General features: G+C 47.2%; 1 protein-coding gene across 1 annotated transcript in view; it reads right to left on the bottom strand.

Annotated features, from left to right (window-relative positions):
- Positions 1-19,018, bottom strand: part of dnah5 (dynein, axonemal, heavy chain 5) — a 234,836-nt gene that overhangs the window by 143,546 nt on the left and 72,272 nt on the right. Inside the window, exons 38-43 of the mRNA XM_051720100.1 lie at positions 4,878-5,072; positions 4,155-4,289; positions 3,840-3,947; positions 3,517-3,670; positions 3,112-3,258; positions 102-343 (exon numbers count right to left, since the gene is read on the bottom strand). Coding sequence (XP_051576060.1) covers positions 102-343; positions 3,112-3,258; positions 3,517-3,670; positions 3,840-3,947; positions 4,155-4,289; positions 4,878-5,072 — 981 coding nt within the window. The remainder of the gene's footprint in view (positions 1-101; positions 344-3,111; positions 3,259-3,516; positions 3,671-3,839; positions 3,948-4,154; positions 4,290-4,877; positions 5,073-19,018) is intronic.

The following is a 19,018-nucleotide window of genomic DNA, read 5'->3' as shown; positions in this document are numbered from 1 at the left end:
ATTCTGTTTCTAATATGACTATAACTTTTTGATTATTAAAATGATCTACATCCATAATACCTAAAGATGTAATCATTTAACACTGGTTCCTCATCACCCACCTCCAAAATTGGGCTCCAGTTAAGGACAGAGGAGCTCATAAACACCATCCCGTTACGGGACACTGTGGCCGGGGAGGCATTATCGATGTTGTGTGGCTCAAACACAATCTTGCAGGTGGGGGCCATGGGGATCCGGTCACCGTTAGCCAATGTCAGTGTGCGGTTATCGTCCAGGACTGAGTTAAGATTCTCAATCCATATAGCATCTACCGGCCCATCAAGAACAATCCATATGTGCTCCCCTAAAGCGAAAAACACACAGTATAAATATGAAATGTACCAGGTGTAGACGCTCAAAAGCATAATGCTATGTGTCAATCATTTTGATCAATGATTAACATTTGACATCTTATGGGTGATTGGTTTGGCCATTAGTTTCTAAAGCCCTGTTTGATATCTGCACTTGTTTATTGATTTCAAAAACCCAGTCAATAGGTTTCTGCATGTTTTTCCTATCCAAATGTACCATTCTGTTTGATGTGTTATAGATCTCACAGCCTTTTATATAGAGGAAGGAAATAGAACACCCTTTCCTGTTAGAGAGGTTTTTTAATCACTTTAGAAACCATTAGCTTTTTTTTTTTTTTTTTTTTTTGCACAACTGATCAGAACATTAGCCCATTCAAAATTAGAAGTGCTTTTTAAATTTCAGACCAGAAATACACTGATGAGCCAAAACATTATGACCTCCTGCCTAATATGCTGTTGGTCCTCCATGTGTTGCCAAAACAGTGCTGACCTGCCGAGGCATGGACTCTACAAGACCCCCAAAGGTGTACTGTGGTATCTGGCACCAAAACATTAGCAGCAGATCCTTCAAATCCTGTAAGTTGCGAGGTGGAGCCACTGTAGATCGGACTTGTTGGTCTAGCACATCCCACAGATGCTCAATCGTATTGAGATCAGGGGAATTTGGAGAACAGGGCAACACCTTGAACTCTTCATCAATGTGTGCAGTGTGGCAGAGGGAATTATCCTTCTGAAAGAGGCCATTGCCATCAGGAAATACCATTGCCATGAAGAGGTGTACCTGGTCTGCAACAATGTTTAGGCAGGTGGCAAATTGACATCCACGTGAATGGCCGGACCCAGGGTTTCCCAGCAGAACATTGCCCAGGGCATCACACTCCCTCCACCGGCTTGTCGTCTTCCCACAGTGCATCCCGGTGCCATCACTTCCCCAGGTAAACGGCACACATGTACATGGCCGTCCACGTGATGTTAAAGAAACCGGGACTCATCAGACCAGGCGACCTTCTTCCACTGCTCCAAGGTCCAGTTCCAACACGCAGGCGCTTTCAACGTTGGACAGGGTTCATCATGGGCACTCTGACTGATCCGTGGCTACGCAGCCCCATACGCAGCAGGGTGTGATGCACTGTGTTTTGTGACACATTCCTCCCGTAACCATCATTAAAATTTTCTGTGACTTGTGCCACAGTAGACCTTTTGTCGGTTCGGAGCAGATGGGATAGCCTTTGTTGCCCTCGTGCATCGATGAGCTTTGTGCGCCCAACACCCTGTCACCGGTTTGTGGTTTGTCCCTATTCTGACCGCTGTTGGTAGGTACTCACCACTGCTGGCCAGGAGTACCCCACAAGTGCCGTTTCAGAGATGCTCTAACCCAGTCGTCTGGCTATAACAATTTGGCCCTTGTCACAATTGCTCATGTCTGTGCTCCTGCCCATTTCTCCTGCATTCAACATGTTGACTACGAGAACCGATTGTTCACTTACCATCTAATCTACCCAGACCTTGACATGTGGCCTTGTTAGGAGATGATTGGTGTTATTCGTTTCACCTGTGAGTGGTCAAAATGTTTTGGCTCATCAGTGTATAGTTTAACCAGCCTGATCTCATGAAATTTAAGTGACAATGGCAACATTTTTGCAAACAAAAATTACGTGCTACCACCTCCACCCCCACCCCCAAAAAAACACATGGACCTGACCTTTAAAATGAACTAACATTTAATTAACATTTATATACAGTACATATGTAAAATGTGTAAGAATTTATTTAATTTTTTCCCATAAAAAAAAAAAAAAAAAAAAAAAAATTACTATTGTAATTATAGTCCCACATAAACTTACAAAATGTATATCAGGGTAAGTTTCTTTCTGGCATGGTGTAGAGTACACTACTAAGAACAATGGTATGGTAACTTGATGTTTAATATATATTTAAATTAATAGGTGTCATTACTGTTCCTTTTATTAGTCAAATAGGAAAACTGTTAATACTTTATTATTACTCTAACTAATTAACAAATTCATAATACACAATAAACTGTTAAGCATTGTAGCTAGTATGAGTGTAGTAACGTTAGCACGTTATATTGTATTACCACACAGTATATAGCCTACATAAAAATGTATGGTGTTTTGTTTTATTTGTGTACTATTATGTGCTTTGTGTATAGTGAAATTATTTGATATCACGAGAATAAAGCACCACCGACAGCAGTAAAAGGCAAAAAAAAAAAAAAAATAAAAACAAAGAGCATCAAAAACTAGCAGGGGTGCAATAACATGCAGAATTTTCACAAAGTTTAACTGCATAAGTTAAATTTAAATATATATTTAAATTTTAGCAGGGAAATAAATTTACAGTGCAAATTATGGTTACTCCAGGGATGCTTGTGCATCAGACACAAGCATCCCTGGAGTATATATATATTATTTTATTTTATTGTATTTTTATTTTCAAATGATGCATTACAGTAAAAGTGTTTCGATACAATAACATAGCAGTGTGTGAGTAATAGAGTGAAAAATATGTTTTAATAAAGTTATAATCAGCCATTGTAGTTGTAGTTGTGATTTGTGTGAAAGTAAATTAAACGCACAGTTGTTGTAGCACCTCTAGTTTTAATTTCACCAGGAAAATGCAGCAAAACGTTTCAGAGCTGAACACATCTTTCATTTTATTGTGTCATCTTCCACTTGTCATGCATATTTTATAAAAAAAAATAAAATAAAAAAAAATGTTTCACCATATTGTGATCTACCTTTCTTGGCTCTAAGTGTTTTCCTCCAAAGCGTGGAAAAGATGCCATCAGTCCAGTCATTAGTTGCCACATCGAGTCGTCCAAACATTTGGGGTGCAGTAATGGCTTTAGGGTTCATACGCATCTCTCTATGAGGCCAGCCACAGTCTAAACACACAAAATCAGATAGTTTACTTATTTTAAATCATTGGGAATCTCAGCTCTAACACATAATATCTGACAATTAATAAACCCATTGAATAATTTAAACATTACTATTTAATTATAATTGTATTACAAGCCTAATAATAACTTAAGCTATTAAACATCCTGTAGATGCAGTAATGTAGTCTTGCTTTGGTATAGAGCCCTTGTTTACTGTACCATAATGACTGTTTTGTGTGTACTGTCTACTGTATTTCTCACCAGACATGGCCTTCATCAGGGTAAGGATGCAGGTTGTTTTTCCTGCTCCACTGGGTCCTAGTGCCATCATCCCATGACGGACTCTCTGAGTCTCATACAGCTGGATGATCTTTAACCTCCAGGGCGGGTGATTGATCAGACCAGCCTCAGTTACCTAGTAAACAAATAAATACACAAACTACCCTGCTAATTCCCAGCTCTTTCAAACTGCATTTTTTAATGCAAGGTGCAAATAATCCACCAAGTATATTTCTGAATAACAAAAATGCTTTCTTGTGTTGTTTTTATGGATATTAGAACTGTTATTACTGTATATTCCCAACCTGTTTGTCTATGGCTGCTTCCAGATCAGGGTATCCAGCTTTATCCAGCTGAATTCCAGGGAAAAGATCCTCAATCAAACTCAGGAACAGCGGCTCATCCTCATCAATCTTGAAGGAAAGAGACAATCTTATTTAACTGCTATATTTTAGATTTATAAATATAGTTATATATTGTGAAATGTTTCAAGGATATTGTAATGCAAAGCTGCAAACTGATATGAGAGAGAATCAATGGTCAAAGAAAGAGTGACATGTGGTGTGACTTTGGTCGGTCATATGTAAAAATGTTGTCTGTATGTGTGCTGACAGTCTTACCAGTTTGGACAGGTTCATATCTCGTAGAACCCTCATAACAATAGTGGACTCTGTATCATTTGGATTAGCCCGTTTCGCGGCACCAAGAGTGCGCAGGACAGACAGAATGTTTCTGAGGCCAAAGTCATAATGAACCTGGGAGAGAAGAGGAAATTCAACTAAGAATAAATGTTTTAGTTTGTTTAAATTGTTAATTAAAGTGGATTTTAAATCAAACAAATCTGGAACATATCGGTGAATTTTCAAATACTATTTCACTAATGTAATTTTTAAAGTGCTAAATGCAGAACTGTTTAGCTCAAACATGTGTCAAACAAGTGTGAGACAGTTTGTAATTGACCTTGATTTTCCTTCATTTGGGAATTTGGGTACCTTGTGTCACTTTTATAAGTGCCCCCTCAAACAACATGTTACAATGTTTTTGGATACTTTAAATAAAATGCCATTTAAAAACAATCCAAATCCACTTCCGTACACTTATATTAGAAAAGAGCAAAAGCTTTTATGATTATATGCTGCACAGCATATGTTGCTAAGGTAGGATTGCTCAGAAATATTTTTAAAGCGGGGCCTAGCGAAAAGTCAGCTGGTTTATATCTTATAATATATGAACACATAAAATTTCTAGCCTTCTCTGTATGAATCTAGTTTACAATGAGTGTGGCAGAACTCAAAATCTGTTAAACATTAGCCATTAAGTCAATTATTACTAATGATAGTCACCTGTTTAGAGAGCTGCTCCTCACAGAGTTTGTATAGAGTAAAGAATTTCCTGGCCAGCTCGATATTGTCAATGAAGCCACAGCTTGCCAGTTTGACTCTGATTATGATCTGTCGGTCAGGAACCATCATCGCCACTGAACGGAAGTTAATTTTCAGATTCTCAGGAAGTTCCTGCCTCCCTGCGTATCCAGGGTTCTGTACGGATGAAGAAAAATAACATGGGGAAAATTACACCATACAGGGATTTTGTTTATATTATGGTTAGTGTAAGAATAAGGGTAATCGTTCATTTCACTGGTCTTGTCTCATTTTTGTAAGATCTCAGGAGATTTTGTGTGCTTGAGATTTAGGTAACACTTTACAAAAAATGTTCCATTCGTTAACATTAGTTAATGCATTAGAAATAATGAACTAATGAATAATGAACGATGTGTATTTTTCAGCATTTATTAATCGTTGTTAATGCTAGTTAATAATAATAAAAACTGTCAATTGTTAGATCATGTTTTTAAAATGTTTTAAAAATGTATTACTTAATGTTGAAATTAACATTAACCTAGGTTAATAAATGCTGTAAAAGTATTGTACATTGTTAGTTCATGTTAGTTCAACAACTAATGTTAACTAATGTTGTTAACTAATGTACACAAATGTAACCTTATTGTAAAGTGTTAACGATATTTATTTATAAGTAACCATATTTCTAATATTTCCCATGTGTTTTATATTGCAAGGAAACGAAAAGCCACTCGAAGCTGTGTGTTACTGTGATTGTTCCAAGATTAAAGGATGTTCTCTGCATTGCATCGTGCCTAACACACAACCTTGAGTGGCTGATTACTTTTTAACAAAAAGGTATAAAATTAATAACAACATGATAAATAAACACCAATGTTCAAGAAACAGTTACATTAATTATTCATTACAATCTGAATAAACAATTTTCTGCCAAGTTATACAGTACATTTGCTTAATTATAGGCTGTTTACATTTGCCTAGTGGGGCAGGGTATTGATACAGATTTCCCAATTCGATTCCGATTCACAGGCTTTTAAAAATGCACAAATTCCATGTATTCCATCAATAAATATGTCTTATTATAATATATAATAAATTGCATATATCATATATACACAGTATATACCGTGACAAAACCATGATAAATGTAAGAAAGGGTGATGAAGTGTAATTTAGAAAACCTTTATTTTGATGCATGCAAAGTGTTGTCTTTTTCCTTATCAAAGCTGAAAAAAATGTCCAAAAAAAAAAAAAACAGAAGACTTTCTCAATAGTGCTTTAAACTATACATTTTCAGAATTCAAATAGGTCTTAAGTTAAGAAGCCTGTGCCACGATATCAAGGTAAGCCTTGTGATCATCAAGGGAAGCTACCGCGATATCAAATGATCAGCTCTGCACTATCCCATCTCTGGACCGCTGATAGCGAAGGAAGCCTGGTTAAAGTGTGCGCTCCAGAATTACACTACAATAGAGCAAAGCACATCACTTGCGCAAGCTTATGTGATGTCTCATTCCATATGTGAAAACGCTAGTTACAAATGTAAATGTGGATCTGTGAATTCCGGATGACCACCAGTGGCGGTGCTTAAGCACTAGTGGATTATCGCAGTGCCAGCCAGATAGGTCAAGAAAATATACCAGCAAAGTTGCGTGGTGACGCAGGCGGAGCTCTGAGGATGATAAGACACAGTAGCTCAGCATTCAGTCTCGGTACGCCTTTCTCGTGCTTTCCGAGTGACCAAGATCTCTGGCAGTTATCCAGAATTCACAAAACCACAGTTACATTTATAACTAGCATTCTGTTTCATTCCTCCTGACCGCCAGAGGTGGTGCTTAAGCACTAGTGGATGACTCATACCAAAATAGTCATGAGGAATGCAAGTCACATGCAGAATGCAAGTCACAGCAGTTCTCCCGTCTGCTCCCGGATCCATCCGGCAACCAATGCATGCAGAACTCACTAACAGACAACACATGCAACTCTCCAACTTGCTTAGCTGAAGCTATAGCCAACAGAAAGATTTTTTTTCAAGGATGCCCATTCACTATTCTGCAATGGATCGAATGGTGGTGAGCAAAGGAAGTCAAGTACAAGTGACAAATCCCACACTGGAAAATGGAGATTGCGGGCTGGCCTTAAACACCTTGCACCCTTTAAAAAACTGCTAACAAGAGTATGAGAACCAAGGGAATAACCACTAACAGGAACATGATAAGCATAAATGGCTGCAACATATACCTTCAGTGTAGAGGCTGCCTTGCCTGCATCCAAAAGATGTTGCAAGAAACTCAAAACCTTTGGAACCTCACAGTGTATAAGATCAACCCCACGGTTTGTGCACCACGAAGAGACAAGATTCCAATGTGAGGCATAGAGCTGATGCACAGAGGCAGCTCTAGCACTGGCAATAGTATGAATAACAGCAGGTTCACAATCAGTTGGAAGAGGGCTGGACCCAGAGGCCAAACCCAAAGCAGGCTGGGTCCGGGTGCCATACACCACCGTCCAGCTGTGAGAGGAGATCCCTCCTGAGAGGAAGCTGCCGTGGACTGCCCACCAAGAGCTCCAAGAGTAGGGGGAACCAAGGCCTGGCTGGACATTAAGGTGCTACTAAGATCCCTCTGTGGTTGAACAGGGAGATCCTGTGTACTGTCTCCCACAACAGCAGAAAAGGAGGGAATGCATAAAGCAGTTCAGCCATTTGTGAGACAGTGCATCAAGTCCCATAGGGCTGGATGTCTCTGTCCTTGAAAACCACAAGCAACAGTGAGTGGTCACCTCCGGAGCAAAAATATCTACTTCTGCTTTCCCAAACCACTGCCAAATGCTCTGCACTACATCTGGATGAAGCCTCCATTGCCCCAGATGCATACAATTTCTGGAGAGAACATCTGCCACCTGATTGTTTGGCCCCGGAAGGTGAACCACCCTCAACAATGCAAGCCGAGAAATCGACCAGGTGGGAATTTTGTGAGTGAGAACCAAGGACCTGAGAGACTTTGTGTTGCGCTGATGGTTGAGATGGAACACTGTCGAGGTGTTGTCGGACCAAATAAGCACATGGCAGCCTGCCAGGACCAGTAGGAAATATTGTAGAGCTAGGTAAACCGCACGTAGCAGGTTGATGTGGTCTGTGGACTGATCTGGAGTCCAACGGCTGCACATGCCCCTTTGATACCATATTGCCCCCATCCCTTGAGGGAAGCATCGGTCGTGAGTACTTCCTGCCAAGTGGGAATGATACCTAGAGGCACACCAGTTGTGAGAAACTCCCACTGGTTCCATTGTGTCAACGCTTGGATGCAACTGTTGGAAACAACAATCATCGATGACGATGTCTGGTGGGGCTCAAATGCAAACTGTTGTTCCACCGCTGGCCTGAGGTTGAGCAGGCCCAGTAGAATCACAGAAGTGGCAGCTGTCAGCATCCCTATAAACTGAAAGAGCACTCTGTATGGCAGTATCGTTCCCAGTCAGAAACGAGCAAGGAGCTTCAGGATATTGTTTGCCTGAGCATGTGACAGAGTGACCGACATTGTACAAGAGTCCAAAGTCATTCTGATAAATGTAATTGATTGTGTCAGAATCAAACAAATCTTTGTATCGCTCAGCGTGAGACCTAACTTCTGCACATGCTCCAAAAGCTTTCTGGTGTTGTGGACATCCTGACTTCTTGTCGGGGCACAAAGCAGCCAGTCATCCAAATAAGGCAGGATTTGCATTCCCCTGGACCACAGGGGAGACAGAGCTGCACTCACACATCTCATGAAAACATGAGGAGCCACAGACAGGCCGAATAACAGGACCTTGAATTGGTAGACTTGCTTTTGAAAACTAAAACAAAGAAATTTCCGATAATGAACTGCAACCGGAACATGAAAATATGCATCCTTCAGGTCGACACTCACAAACCAGTCTTCGCTCGTCACAGACCAAATAACATCAGCTGTGAGCAACATCCAGAAGCGAAGATTTTTCAGGAACAAATTTAGACACCTTAAATCTAGAACTGGGCAGAAACCACCATCACTCTTCGGAACCAGGAAGTAAGTCTAATAGAAACCATCCCTCTGACTGAGGGAATGAACCTTTTCTATGGCTTCTTTCTTAAACAGCGAACAAATCACCAGAGAGAGAGCCGTTGAACAAACTGCATCCCTGATAACTGTAAGGATGACTCCTGAAAATTTGGGTGGCCGGCGTCGGACCTGTAGAGCAAAACACCTGCTTAGGGTTGTTGAAATTGTGGCTTTCCAGTAATCCAACTGATGTAGTACCTAAAGCTTTATGTGTATGGCTTTAAGCGGGGTGGGGGGGGGGGGTGGTTCAGCATTGATACGGCCCTCCAGATGTTTTTGGTGAGGAGGTCGATAGCCCCAAGCTTCTTGATCGACTGAGGCCTCTGTGGGGCTTGGGGTTGAGGAGTATGGCGAAATGCGCTGCTCTGGTGTTGAAAAACAGTGAGCTGTTGGTATCCTATAGGCAGGAGCACACTGCACCTGTGTCAGCTGCCGAGTGGCCTCCGACATCTACACTCACTTTTCCAGCAACTCTGGAACATATGGCCCAAGCAAGAGCCCTGGAACAATTGGCAGGTACTGCAAGGTCCACTTACATTCTTCAGGCAGCCTCGCTTGGGCAAACCACACCTGACGGCGAGCTGTAAGAAGTGTAGCAGACAATGTAGCCAATTCACAAATCACATGACCCATGATCAATAGAGCAGTTTGCAGAAACTGCTAAACAGAGGGATAACAGTTTGCAGACTCCAACGTGCTGGTGGTAGCAAGGAGTAACAGACAGATAGGGTTTTCCGTGCGAGTTATGTAGGTGACTTACTTGTATTCCTTTTTCAAAAGTGAATCCATACGTCCACATTGTGCACTAGGACAGCGAACATTACCTCACAGTGCCTCGTCAGGACACACTACCAAAGCTGCAACTATCTCCGCCGCATGTCCCACACCAGTACAATCAGCTTCGGCCATAGACGCTAGAGTACAGGCAGAAAACTGGAGTGCAAACACGGGTATGTGAGAGCATCCTTTAAATGCTAATCTCCCAAGCATGATGGGCAGATCCATTGCACCCCTTTGGATACAACCGTAATGATGAATGACGACGTAATGATGGCGAGATGATGAAATAAATGTCCTATTTATATTGGCGAGAAAGCGAAAGAGACTAAATACTGAGCTACTGTGGCTTATCATCCTCAGAGCTCCGCTTATGTCACCATGTGACTTTATTGGTATATTCTCTCAACCTATCTGACTGGTGCAGCGATAATCCACTAGTGCTTAAGCACCACCTCTGTGAAACACCTTGAACTCTTCATCATTGTGGGGATGGGGGCATGGTCGTGTATCTTTCTGTGGGAGAGGGAGAGCAGTAAGGCTCATCACCTGGGCTGTCATTATCATTAACACCTGTCTCTCATTATAGTGATGGCAGAGGGAGACCTGAAAAGGCCAACAGACACATCAGTCGGCAGAAAAAGAGAGCAGAGAGAGACTGTTCCTGTGTATGCGACAAAAATTACTGACTCGTTTGTGTGTGATTACTTGGCCACTGAGTGCCCTTTTGTTTAAGTTTTGTGAACGATGCTGAAGAGTAATAAAAGACTCATGTTGACTGTTTCCACTGCCTCCTGACTCCTCCATTTGCACTGAAAATTCGAACTCTATTACACTTGTGCCGAAACCCGGGATTTGGAGGACAACGTCGTCCTGGACCCTTCACCACTGGGCGAAGTAATCAAGTCCCTCACCAGCATCAAGAAGAACCAACATCATGCCCTCATGGATTTACGCCTGGAGCAGGAATAGAATTTCCAACTCCTGCTCCAGGCCCAAGCAGAGTATTGACAGGCGTTCCGGAGCCTGATCGCCAGAGAGGAGGCTGCAGCTGTGACCCCGGAGCCCACAACCCTTGTTACCCTCATCAAGATGGGGACAAGCGATGATCCCGAGGCCTACCACTACTTATTTGAAAAGACGACCAAGGTGTGGAGGTGGCCACCCGACAAATGGGCAGCCTGCATGTTACCTTTGCTCTCCGGAGAAGCGCAGCTAGTGGCCCAGCAACTTCCTGCCACCAGGCTCCACAACAACAGAGACCTGAAGAAGGCAATCGTGCAACGGTTTGGCTGTAGTCCTGAGCAAAACCACCAGCACTTAAGGACCCTGAAGTTTGGGAAGCTTTCACGCAACATTTCCGGGATACCTGTCGAAGATGGCTGCTGGCTGAGGGAACCTGTGGCGCCATGGATATTGTCAACTTGGTGACACTGGACTCCCTCATGGGATGACCGAGTGGGTCCAGTTCCACAGCCCGGCGTCGCTGGAAGAGGCCGTCCAGCTGGCAGAAGACTACATGGTGGCATTTCCATGAGGCAGCGAACCAGAGGCTTTTTCTTCTCTATCTACTCTCTCTTTCTCTCCTACCTCTTAAACCCCCCTCCTCCCGTTTCTGTCCTGTTCCAGCTCCCTGGAAATGGGGAGGAGCCCTACCCAAACCCATCCCCTTGTCTATGTCTCACCCTTCCCCTGTCTCCCTCTGCTCTCCCCCCAGGTTGTCGAGTTTGCCCCCATGGGCACGGTAGGGAAGCCTGGGCCGGTCTGTGTGACCTGCGGGGAAGCCGGGCACTGCCAGGATCGGTGTCCAGTGAGGGAGATGGGCACTGATCCAAAAGTGCCATTGTGCCCTCCACTGCTAATGGAGGTCCCCTTCGAAAGAATTGGCATGGACCTCGTCGGGCCATTAGAACAGACCACACGCGGGCATTGCTTTGTATTAGTTCTGGTGGACTACGCAATGTGATATCTGGAAGCAGTGCTCCTGCACAACATCTCAGCACATAGTGTTGTGGAGGCGCTCTTCAGAATTATCTCCCGAGTGGGGATTCCAAAAGAAATCCTCACTGATCAAGGCATTACATTTATGTCATGAACAATACGCAAACTGTACAAGTTGTTAGGTATTAAATTGATTCACACCAGTGTTTACCACCCACAAACATATGGGTTGGTGGAACAATTTAATAAAACCTTAAAAAATGTGATTCATAAGTTCATACATGAGGACGCTAGAAATTGGGATAAGTGGCTGTTATTTGAAGTGCGAGAGGTCCCACAAGCCTCCACAGGGTTTTCCCCATTTGAGCTGCTGTATGGGCATACGTTCTTGATCTTAGAGTAAAACTCCACACTTTGGGTCAATTAACACAGGAGAATTCGCTCCAAGCTTAGGAACGTCAAAGCCGACTGTATGACGGGGCACTCGACTATGGGAATTCACACCAGGAGATAAAGTGCTTGTATTACTGCCCACCTCAAGCTCTAAATTACTCCCAAGTGGTAAGGGCCCTTTGAGTCACACGACAAGTCGGAGATCTTGATTATGAGGTTAGGCGAACAGACAGGGGCGGAGCACGTAAAATGTACCACCTCAACCTCTTAAAATCGTGGGAGGCGGTCCCTGTGGCCTTGGCAATGGTAGTTCCAGAGAGGGCAGAGCACAGGCCGGAGGTAAGTCTCAAACCAAATTCATCCACCCTGGTCCCGTGTGGAGACCACCTCTCGCCATCGCAGATCACAGACGTGGCCAAGTTGCAAGCGGAATTCGTGGACATGTTCTTGCCTCTCCCTGGTCACATGAACCACATAGAACACCATATTGAGACCACCCGGGGGTGGTGGTTTGTAGCCGCCCCTATCGCCTTCCTGAACACAAGAAAAGAGTTGTTCAGGAAGAATTGGAGGCAATGCTCGAGATAGGCATAATAGAAGTGTTGCACAACGATTGGGCCAGCCCGGTGGTTCTGGTACCTAAGACCGATGGGACAGTCCAGTTCTGTGTAGACTATCGCAGAGTGAACGCGGTGTCCAAATTTGACGAGTACCCGATGCCTCGGATTAACGAGTTGCTGGATCGACTGAGGGCTCAATTTTATTCGACACTGGACTTAACAAAGGGTTATTGGCAGATCCCTTTAACTCCAATCTCCCAAGACAAAATGTCATGGTTACTTGTGTAACCTCCGTTCCCTGAGATGTTGTGTCGATGTAGATACACTAGGGGTCACTCTTGGGAGCCTGAGACACCTCTGGTCTTTGATAAAAGGCCAATGAAAATTGGCAAGTGGTATTTGCATGCCACTCCCCCAGACATACGGGTATAAAAGGAGCTGGTATGCAACCACTCATTTAGGTTTTATGCTGAGGAGCCGAGACAAGGTCCGGCCATTTCAGCGGGTAGTTCAGCGTTGTGGCAGGAGGGACACAACGTCTCATTCCCTCCATCAGGGAATGGAGGTTACACAAGTAACCGTGATGTTCCCTATCTGTCACTCACTCAACGTTGTGTCGATGTAGTGACACTAGGGGTCCCTATACAAAATGCCACAACTGGCTGAACTGTGTTATGTGAACTGGCGGTGTGTGACGGGCAGACCACTGTGTGCCTCGTAGCCAGCACACCAGGCCGACACGTAACCTCCCCCAACATAGTTATGAGTGTCGAACGGCCCTTTGGGGACAAGTTAACTACCCAAAAGTTAGAGACAGGCTAACCCAGTCGTGGCCTCTTTTCCCCTTCTTTTTTCCACTCCCTAAAAAAGATGGGGGATTATCTGACTGGGCCACCAGGTCTAGTCGGGGGGTGTCCCTCCCAAGGGGAGGACACCGCGGAGACCACACCTCACCCAAAGAGAGGGGGGATATTTAAGTGGAAAAAATATGTCACATGGTCTTGCCGACCATGTGGAGAGTCTCAAGGTAGATCCTACCCAATGGGGGAGGAGTTACTACAAACATGGAGACTGTGGCAGAGGGGCTCTGCCCAAGGAAGACGCAGTTTGCCAACAGGGAAATGAATTAGCGGAAGATATATATTGCGTGGGGTTACCTTACAGGGAACCGCCACATGCTGAGCATCTACCCCAGAACAGGGCTCTTAGTTAGCACGTGTACTGGGCCAGCAGTGAGTCTCTCCAAAAACTCGACTGCCACAGAGCTCGGGGGAAGTCAACCAGGAAACATAGTTTGTGAACACTACTGGAAATTAACGACACACGGCTTCAGCTCAGAGGAGGTGAAAGGCGTTATGTGCAAGTGATGCACCCGGCTGGCTATCTTGGGCTTATCCGCTTGTATTGCGTGCCACTACCTCGGATGAAACCAGTTCCACCCGGAGGTTGTAAAACCTTGCAAAGGTGTTGGGTGTTGCTCAGCCCGCTGCTCTGCAAATGTCTGTTAGAGAGGCACCCCTGGCCAGGGCCCAGGAGGCCGCTACACCCCTGGTAGAATGGGCTCATAGCCCTACCGGGGGCGGCATGTCCTGGGCGTGATATGCCATAGCTATGGCGTCAATGAGCCAGTGGGCGATCCTCTGCTTGGAGACAGCACTTCCTTTCCGCTGTGCACCAAAGCAGACAAAGAGCTGCTCAGAGATCCTAAAGCTCTGCGTGCAATCCAAATAGATGCATAAAGTGTGCACCGGACACAGCAACGACAGGGATGGGTCTGCCTCCTCCTGGGGCAGCACTCGCAGGTTCACCACCTGGTCCCTAAAAGGGGTCGTGGGAACCTTGGGCACATAGCCCAGTTGGGGTCTCAGGATCATGTGAGAGTAACCCGGACCGAATTCCAGGCACGTTTCGCTGACAGAAAATGCTTGCAGATCTCCTATCCTCTTGATGGAAGTGAGCGCAGTCAGGAGGGCAGTCTTCAAAGAGAGTGCCTTAAGCTCAGCTGACTGCAAAAGCTCAAAGGGGGCTCTCTGTAGACCCTGAAGAACCGCAGAGAGGTCCCATGAGGGAACGAGGCGCGGTCTGGAGGGATTCAGCCTCCTGGCGCCTCTCAGGAACCTGATGATCAGGTCATGCTTCCCTAAGGACTTACCGTCGACTGTGTCGTGGTGTGCTGCTATAGCAGCAATGTACACCTTCAAGGTGGAAGGAGACAGCCACCCTTCCAACCTCTCCTGCAAGAATGAAAGCACTGATCCGACTGCGCATCTCTGGGGGTCTTCCTGTTGGAAGAACATCACTTAGCGAACAGACGCCACTTAAAGGCATACAGGCACCTAGCCTGAGTGACTGTGTCTACAACCCCGGGTGGTAGACCGCTTAGGTCTTCCGTGTCCCGTCCAGGGGCCAGACATGGAGATTCCAGAGGTCTTATCGTGGGTGCCAGATGGTGCCCCGTCCCTGAGAAATAATGTCCTTCCTCAGGGGAATTCGACCGGGGGGGAGGCTGTCGCGAGGAGCGTGAGGTCCGAGAACCACGTCTGGGTGGGCCAGTAGGGTGCTACCAGGACGACCTGCTCCTCGTCCTCCCTGACCTTGCACAGAGTCTGTGCAAGCAGGCTCACTGGAGGAAACGCATACTTTCGCAGGCCAGGGGGCCAGCTGTGTGCCAGCACGTCTATGGCGAGGGGGGCCTCGGTCAGGGCGTACCAGAGCGGGCAGAGGGAGGATTCTTTGGAGGCGAACAGGTCCACCTGTGCCTGTCCGAATCAACTCCAAATCAGCTGGACCACCTGAGGGTGGAGTCTCCAATCTCCCCTGAGGGTAGCCTGCCGTGACAGCGCGTCTGCTGTCGTGTTGAGGTTGCCCGGGATGTGAGTGGCTTGCAGCGACTTGAAGTGCTGCTGACTCCAGAGGAGGAGACGGCGGTGAGTTGTGACATACAGTGAGAGCGCAGAATGCCTTTGCGGTTGACATATGCTACCGTTGCAGTGTTGTCTGTCCAAACTAACACATGTTTGCCCTGGATCAACGGCCGAAACCTCCGCAGGGCGAGCAAAATTGCCAACAACTCGAGGCAGTTGATGTGCCAATGCAGTCGCGGGCCCGTCCACAAGCCGACGGCTGTGTGCCCGTTGCAAACAGCGCCCCAGCCCATTTTGGAGGCGTCTGTCATGACCACGACATGCCTGGAGACCTGTTCTAGGGGAACACCTGCCTGTAGAAACGAGAGGTTGGTCCGAGGGCTGAAAAGACGGTGACAGACCAGCGTGATGACCATGCAATGTGTCCCGTGGCACCATGCCCATCTCGGGACTCGAGTCTGAAGCCAGTGCTGAAGCGGTCTCATATGCATCAACCCGAGCGGGTGGCCACCGCTGAGGATGCCATATGCCCCAGGAGCCTCTGAAAGAGTTTCAGTGGAACCGCTGTTTTCTGTTGAACGCCTTCAAACAGGCCAGCACCGACTGGGCACGCTTGTTCGTGAGGCACGCTGTCAAAGAGATTGAGTCCAACTCCAAACCGAGGAAAGAGATGCTCTGAACCAGGAGGAGCTTGCTCTTTTCCCAGTTGACCCGAAGCCCTAGTCGCCTGAGGTGTGAGAGCATCAAGTCCCTGTGTGCACACAACATGTCCTGAGAGTAAGGTAGGATTAGCCAGTCGTCAAGATAGTTGAGAATGTGAATGCCCACTTCCCTTAACGGGGCAAGGGTTTCTTCTGCGACCTTCGTGAAGACACAAGGAGACAAGGACAGGCGGAAAGGGAGGACCTTGTACTGATACGCCTGACCCTCGAATGCAAACCGCAGGAAGGGTCTGTGTCGAGGTACAATCGAGACGTGGAAGTACGTGTCCTTCAGATCTACCGCCGCAAACCAATCTTGATGCCGGACACTCGCCAAAATGCGTTTTTGCATCAGCATCTTGAACGGGAGTCTGTGTAAAGCCCGGTTCAGTACTCGCAGGTTCAAGATTGGCCTCAACCCACCGCCTTTTTTCGGTACGATGAAGTAGGGGCTGTAAAACCCCTTCATCTCGGCCAGAGAGACAGTTTCTATCGCACCCTTCCGTAGGAGGGTGGCGATCTCTGCGCACAAGGTAGCAGCATTTTCGTCCTTCACCAAGATGAAGTGGATACCGCTGATCTTGGGCAGACGCCTGGCGAACTGAATCGCGTAGCCGAGTCAGACGGTCCGGACCAGCCATCGTGACGGTTTGGAAAGCACAAGCCACGCATCCAAACTCCACGCGAGGGGGACCAAAGGGACAATCTCGTAGGACGTACCGGTGGGTGGGGCCTCACAGCGGGGCGGAGCTCGAGGTGCCACACCATGTCGTGGCCATGCTGAGTTCAGGGACATCAAAGTACTTACCTAGCTCCTTGTGACCACCCCCGGAACAGCCTGGGACGGGGGAGGAAGAGGCCTGTCCTCGTTACCCCTGGAGACTGTCACATCGGGGGCGGATTTGTGCCACAGCTGGGCGCTCAGGGGCGGAAAACCGCCGCTGGAGCACCAAACCTGCCAAATAGAGTGGTGGACGGTGGTCGTGATGACGGCCGTGCACATCGGATACGTGACCCAGGGAACAAGGAAACCACTCTTGCTGAACTCTTGGGTACTGCAGCCACTTGGGCATGCAGCGCAATTAAATGCAAAGGTAACAAAAATATTCTCCTCCCAGGGCCGGGCCACGGCGGAGTTGGTGCAGTCACCACAGGGGGACACCCTTGGCGATGAGCAGACGGGGTGTTGGATCTTGAGCCATGCCGGGGCAGGATATGCCAGATAGCTTCCGTCTGCTGCTCCACCGTCGAGAACTGCTGGGCAAAGTCCTTGATGGTGTCGCCGAATAGGCCAGCCTGGGAGATGGGGGCAGCAAGGAACCGTGTCCTGTCGGCCTCACCCATCTCAACCAGGTTGAACCAAAGGTGGCGCTCCTGGACCACTAATGTGGACATCGTCCACCCGAGAGACAGCGCCGTGACCTCCGTCGCTCGGAGAGCGAGGTCGGTCGCTGAACGCAGTTCCTGCATCAATCCCAGGGCGGAACTACCCTCGTTCAGTTCCTTTAGCGCCTTGGCGGACTTGCAGGAGAGCCATGGCGTGCAGGGAGGAGGCGGCTAGTCCAGCGGCACCATAGGCCTTGGCCGTCAGAGATGACGTAAGCCCACAGGCCTTGGATGGGGGCTTTGGGCACCCGCGCCAGGTGGCAGCGCTCTGCGGGCATAGGTCCATTGTGAGCGCCTTTAGCCACCGGGGGATTGCCGAATAGCCCTTGGCCACCCCACCATCGAGGGTAGTGAGGGCAGGGAAGCTGAAAAGATCGGGACCGGGCAGTAAAAAGTACCTCCAACGACCTTGTCAGCTCTTCATTCACTTCCGGGAAGAAAGGAACAGGGGCGGGGTGTGGCTTTGAGCGGCGCCACGAGCCCAGGAACCAATCATTGAGCCGCGAGGGTTCAGGGAAGAGTGGAGGGTTCCACTCTAGCCCGACGCTCGCGGCTGCCCGGGAAAGCATGTCGTCATCTCCGCATCAGCCTGTGACCAGGCAACCGCACCCGAAGGGAGGAGCCCAGCTGAGGTTTCCACGTCCGACTGGACGAGCCCGCTCTCCGATGCTGCGTTCAAGAGCTCATCACTTTCGTGGGCTCCGAATAAGAGGTCGAACTCGCCATGAGACGAGCCGGTGGACTCATCCGGAAGCCCGATCGGGGCAGACGAGTGTGCTGGGGAATGGGAGGTCCGCGGGGGGATACCCGGCGGAGGCGGTCCCATTGGGGTCCTAAAATCGCCCCCAGTGCTAGCCGCGCTGGCCTCATACCCGTGGGTAAAAGGACCGAGGCGGGGAGCCTCTGGGGTGGTTTGCTTTCTTATGAAGGCAAGCCGTGACCGCATCGTTGCCATGGACATGTCCTCGCAATGAGTACATGACCCATCCACGAACACTGTCTCCGCGTGAGCAGTGCCCAGAAACGAAAGACAATGATCGTGACCATCAGAAGGTGAGAGATAACGAGCGCAACCAGAAATAACACACAAAGGAAAGGCATCTTTAAAAAGACGCGTCTTTAAAAAGACGTTCCGTGTGTGCCACTCTTTTAGATAAATATACTCTTTTAGAGAAATATACTCTTATTTCTGTCGAAGTGCCCAGGGGCTTTCTCTGCAGTGCACCAGTGCAGAGGAGGGAGAAGCCGCTGAAATGCGCTGTCAGATCCAGCAGAGGTGAATGAACAGTCATGGGAATTCAGCTCAGTGAGCATAACTGTTCGGCTCAGAAGAGAAAATCTGAATGAGTGGTTGCATACCAGCTCCTTTTATACCCGTATGTCCGGGGGAGTGGCATGCAAATACCACTCACCAATTTT

This window comes from Myxocyprinus asiaticus, chromosome 16, assembly GCF_019703515.2.
Source record: "Myxocyprinus asiaticus isolate MX2 ecotype Aquarium Trade chromosome 16, UBuf_Myxa_2, whole genome shotgun sequence".
NCBI classification, from domain to species: domain Eukaryota; kingdom Metazoa; phylum Chordata; class Actinopteri; order Cypriniformes; family Catostomidae; genus Myxocyprinus; species Myxocyprinus asiaticus.
This window is presented reverse-complemented; position numbering and strand designations above follow the sequence as displayed.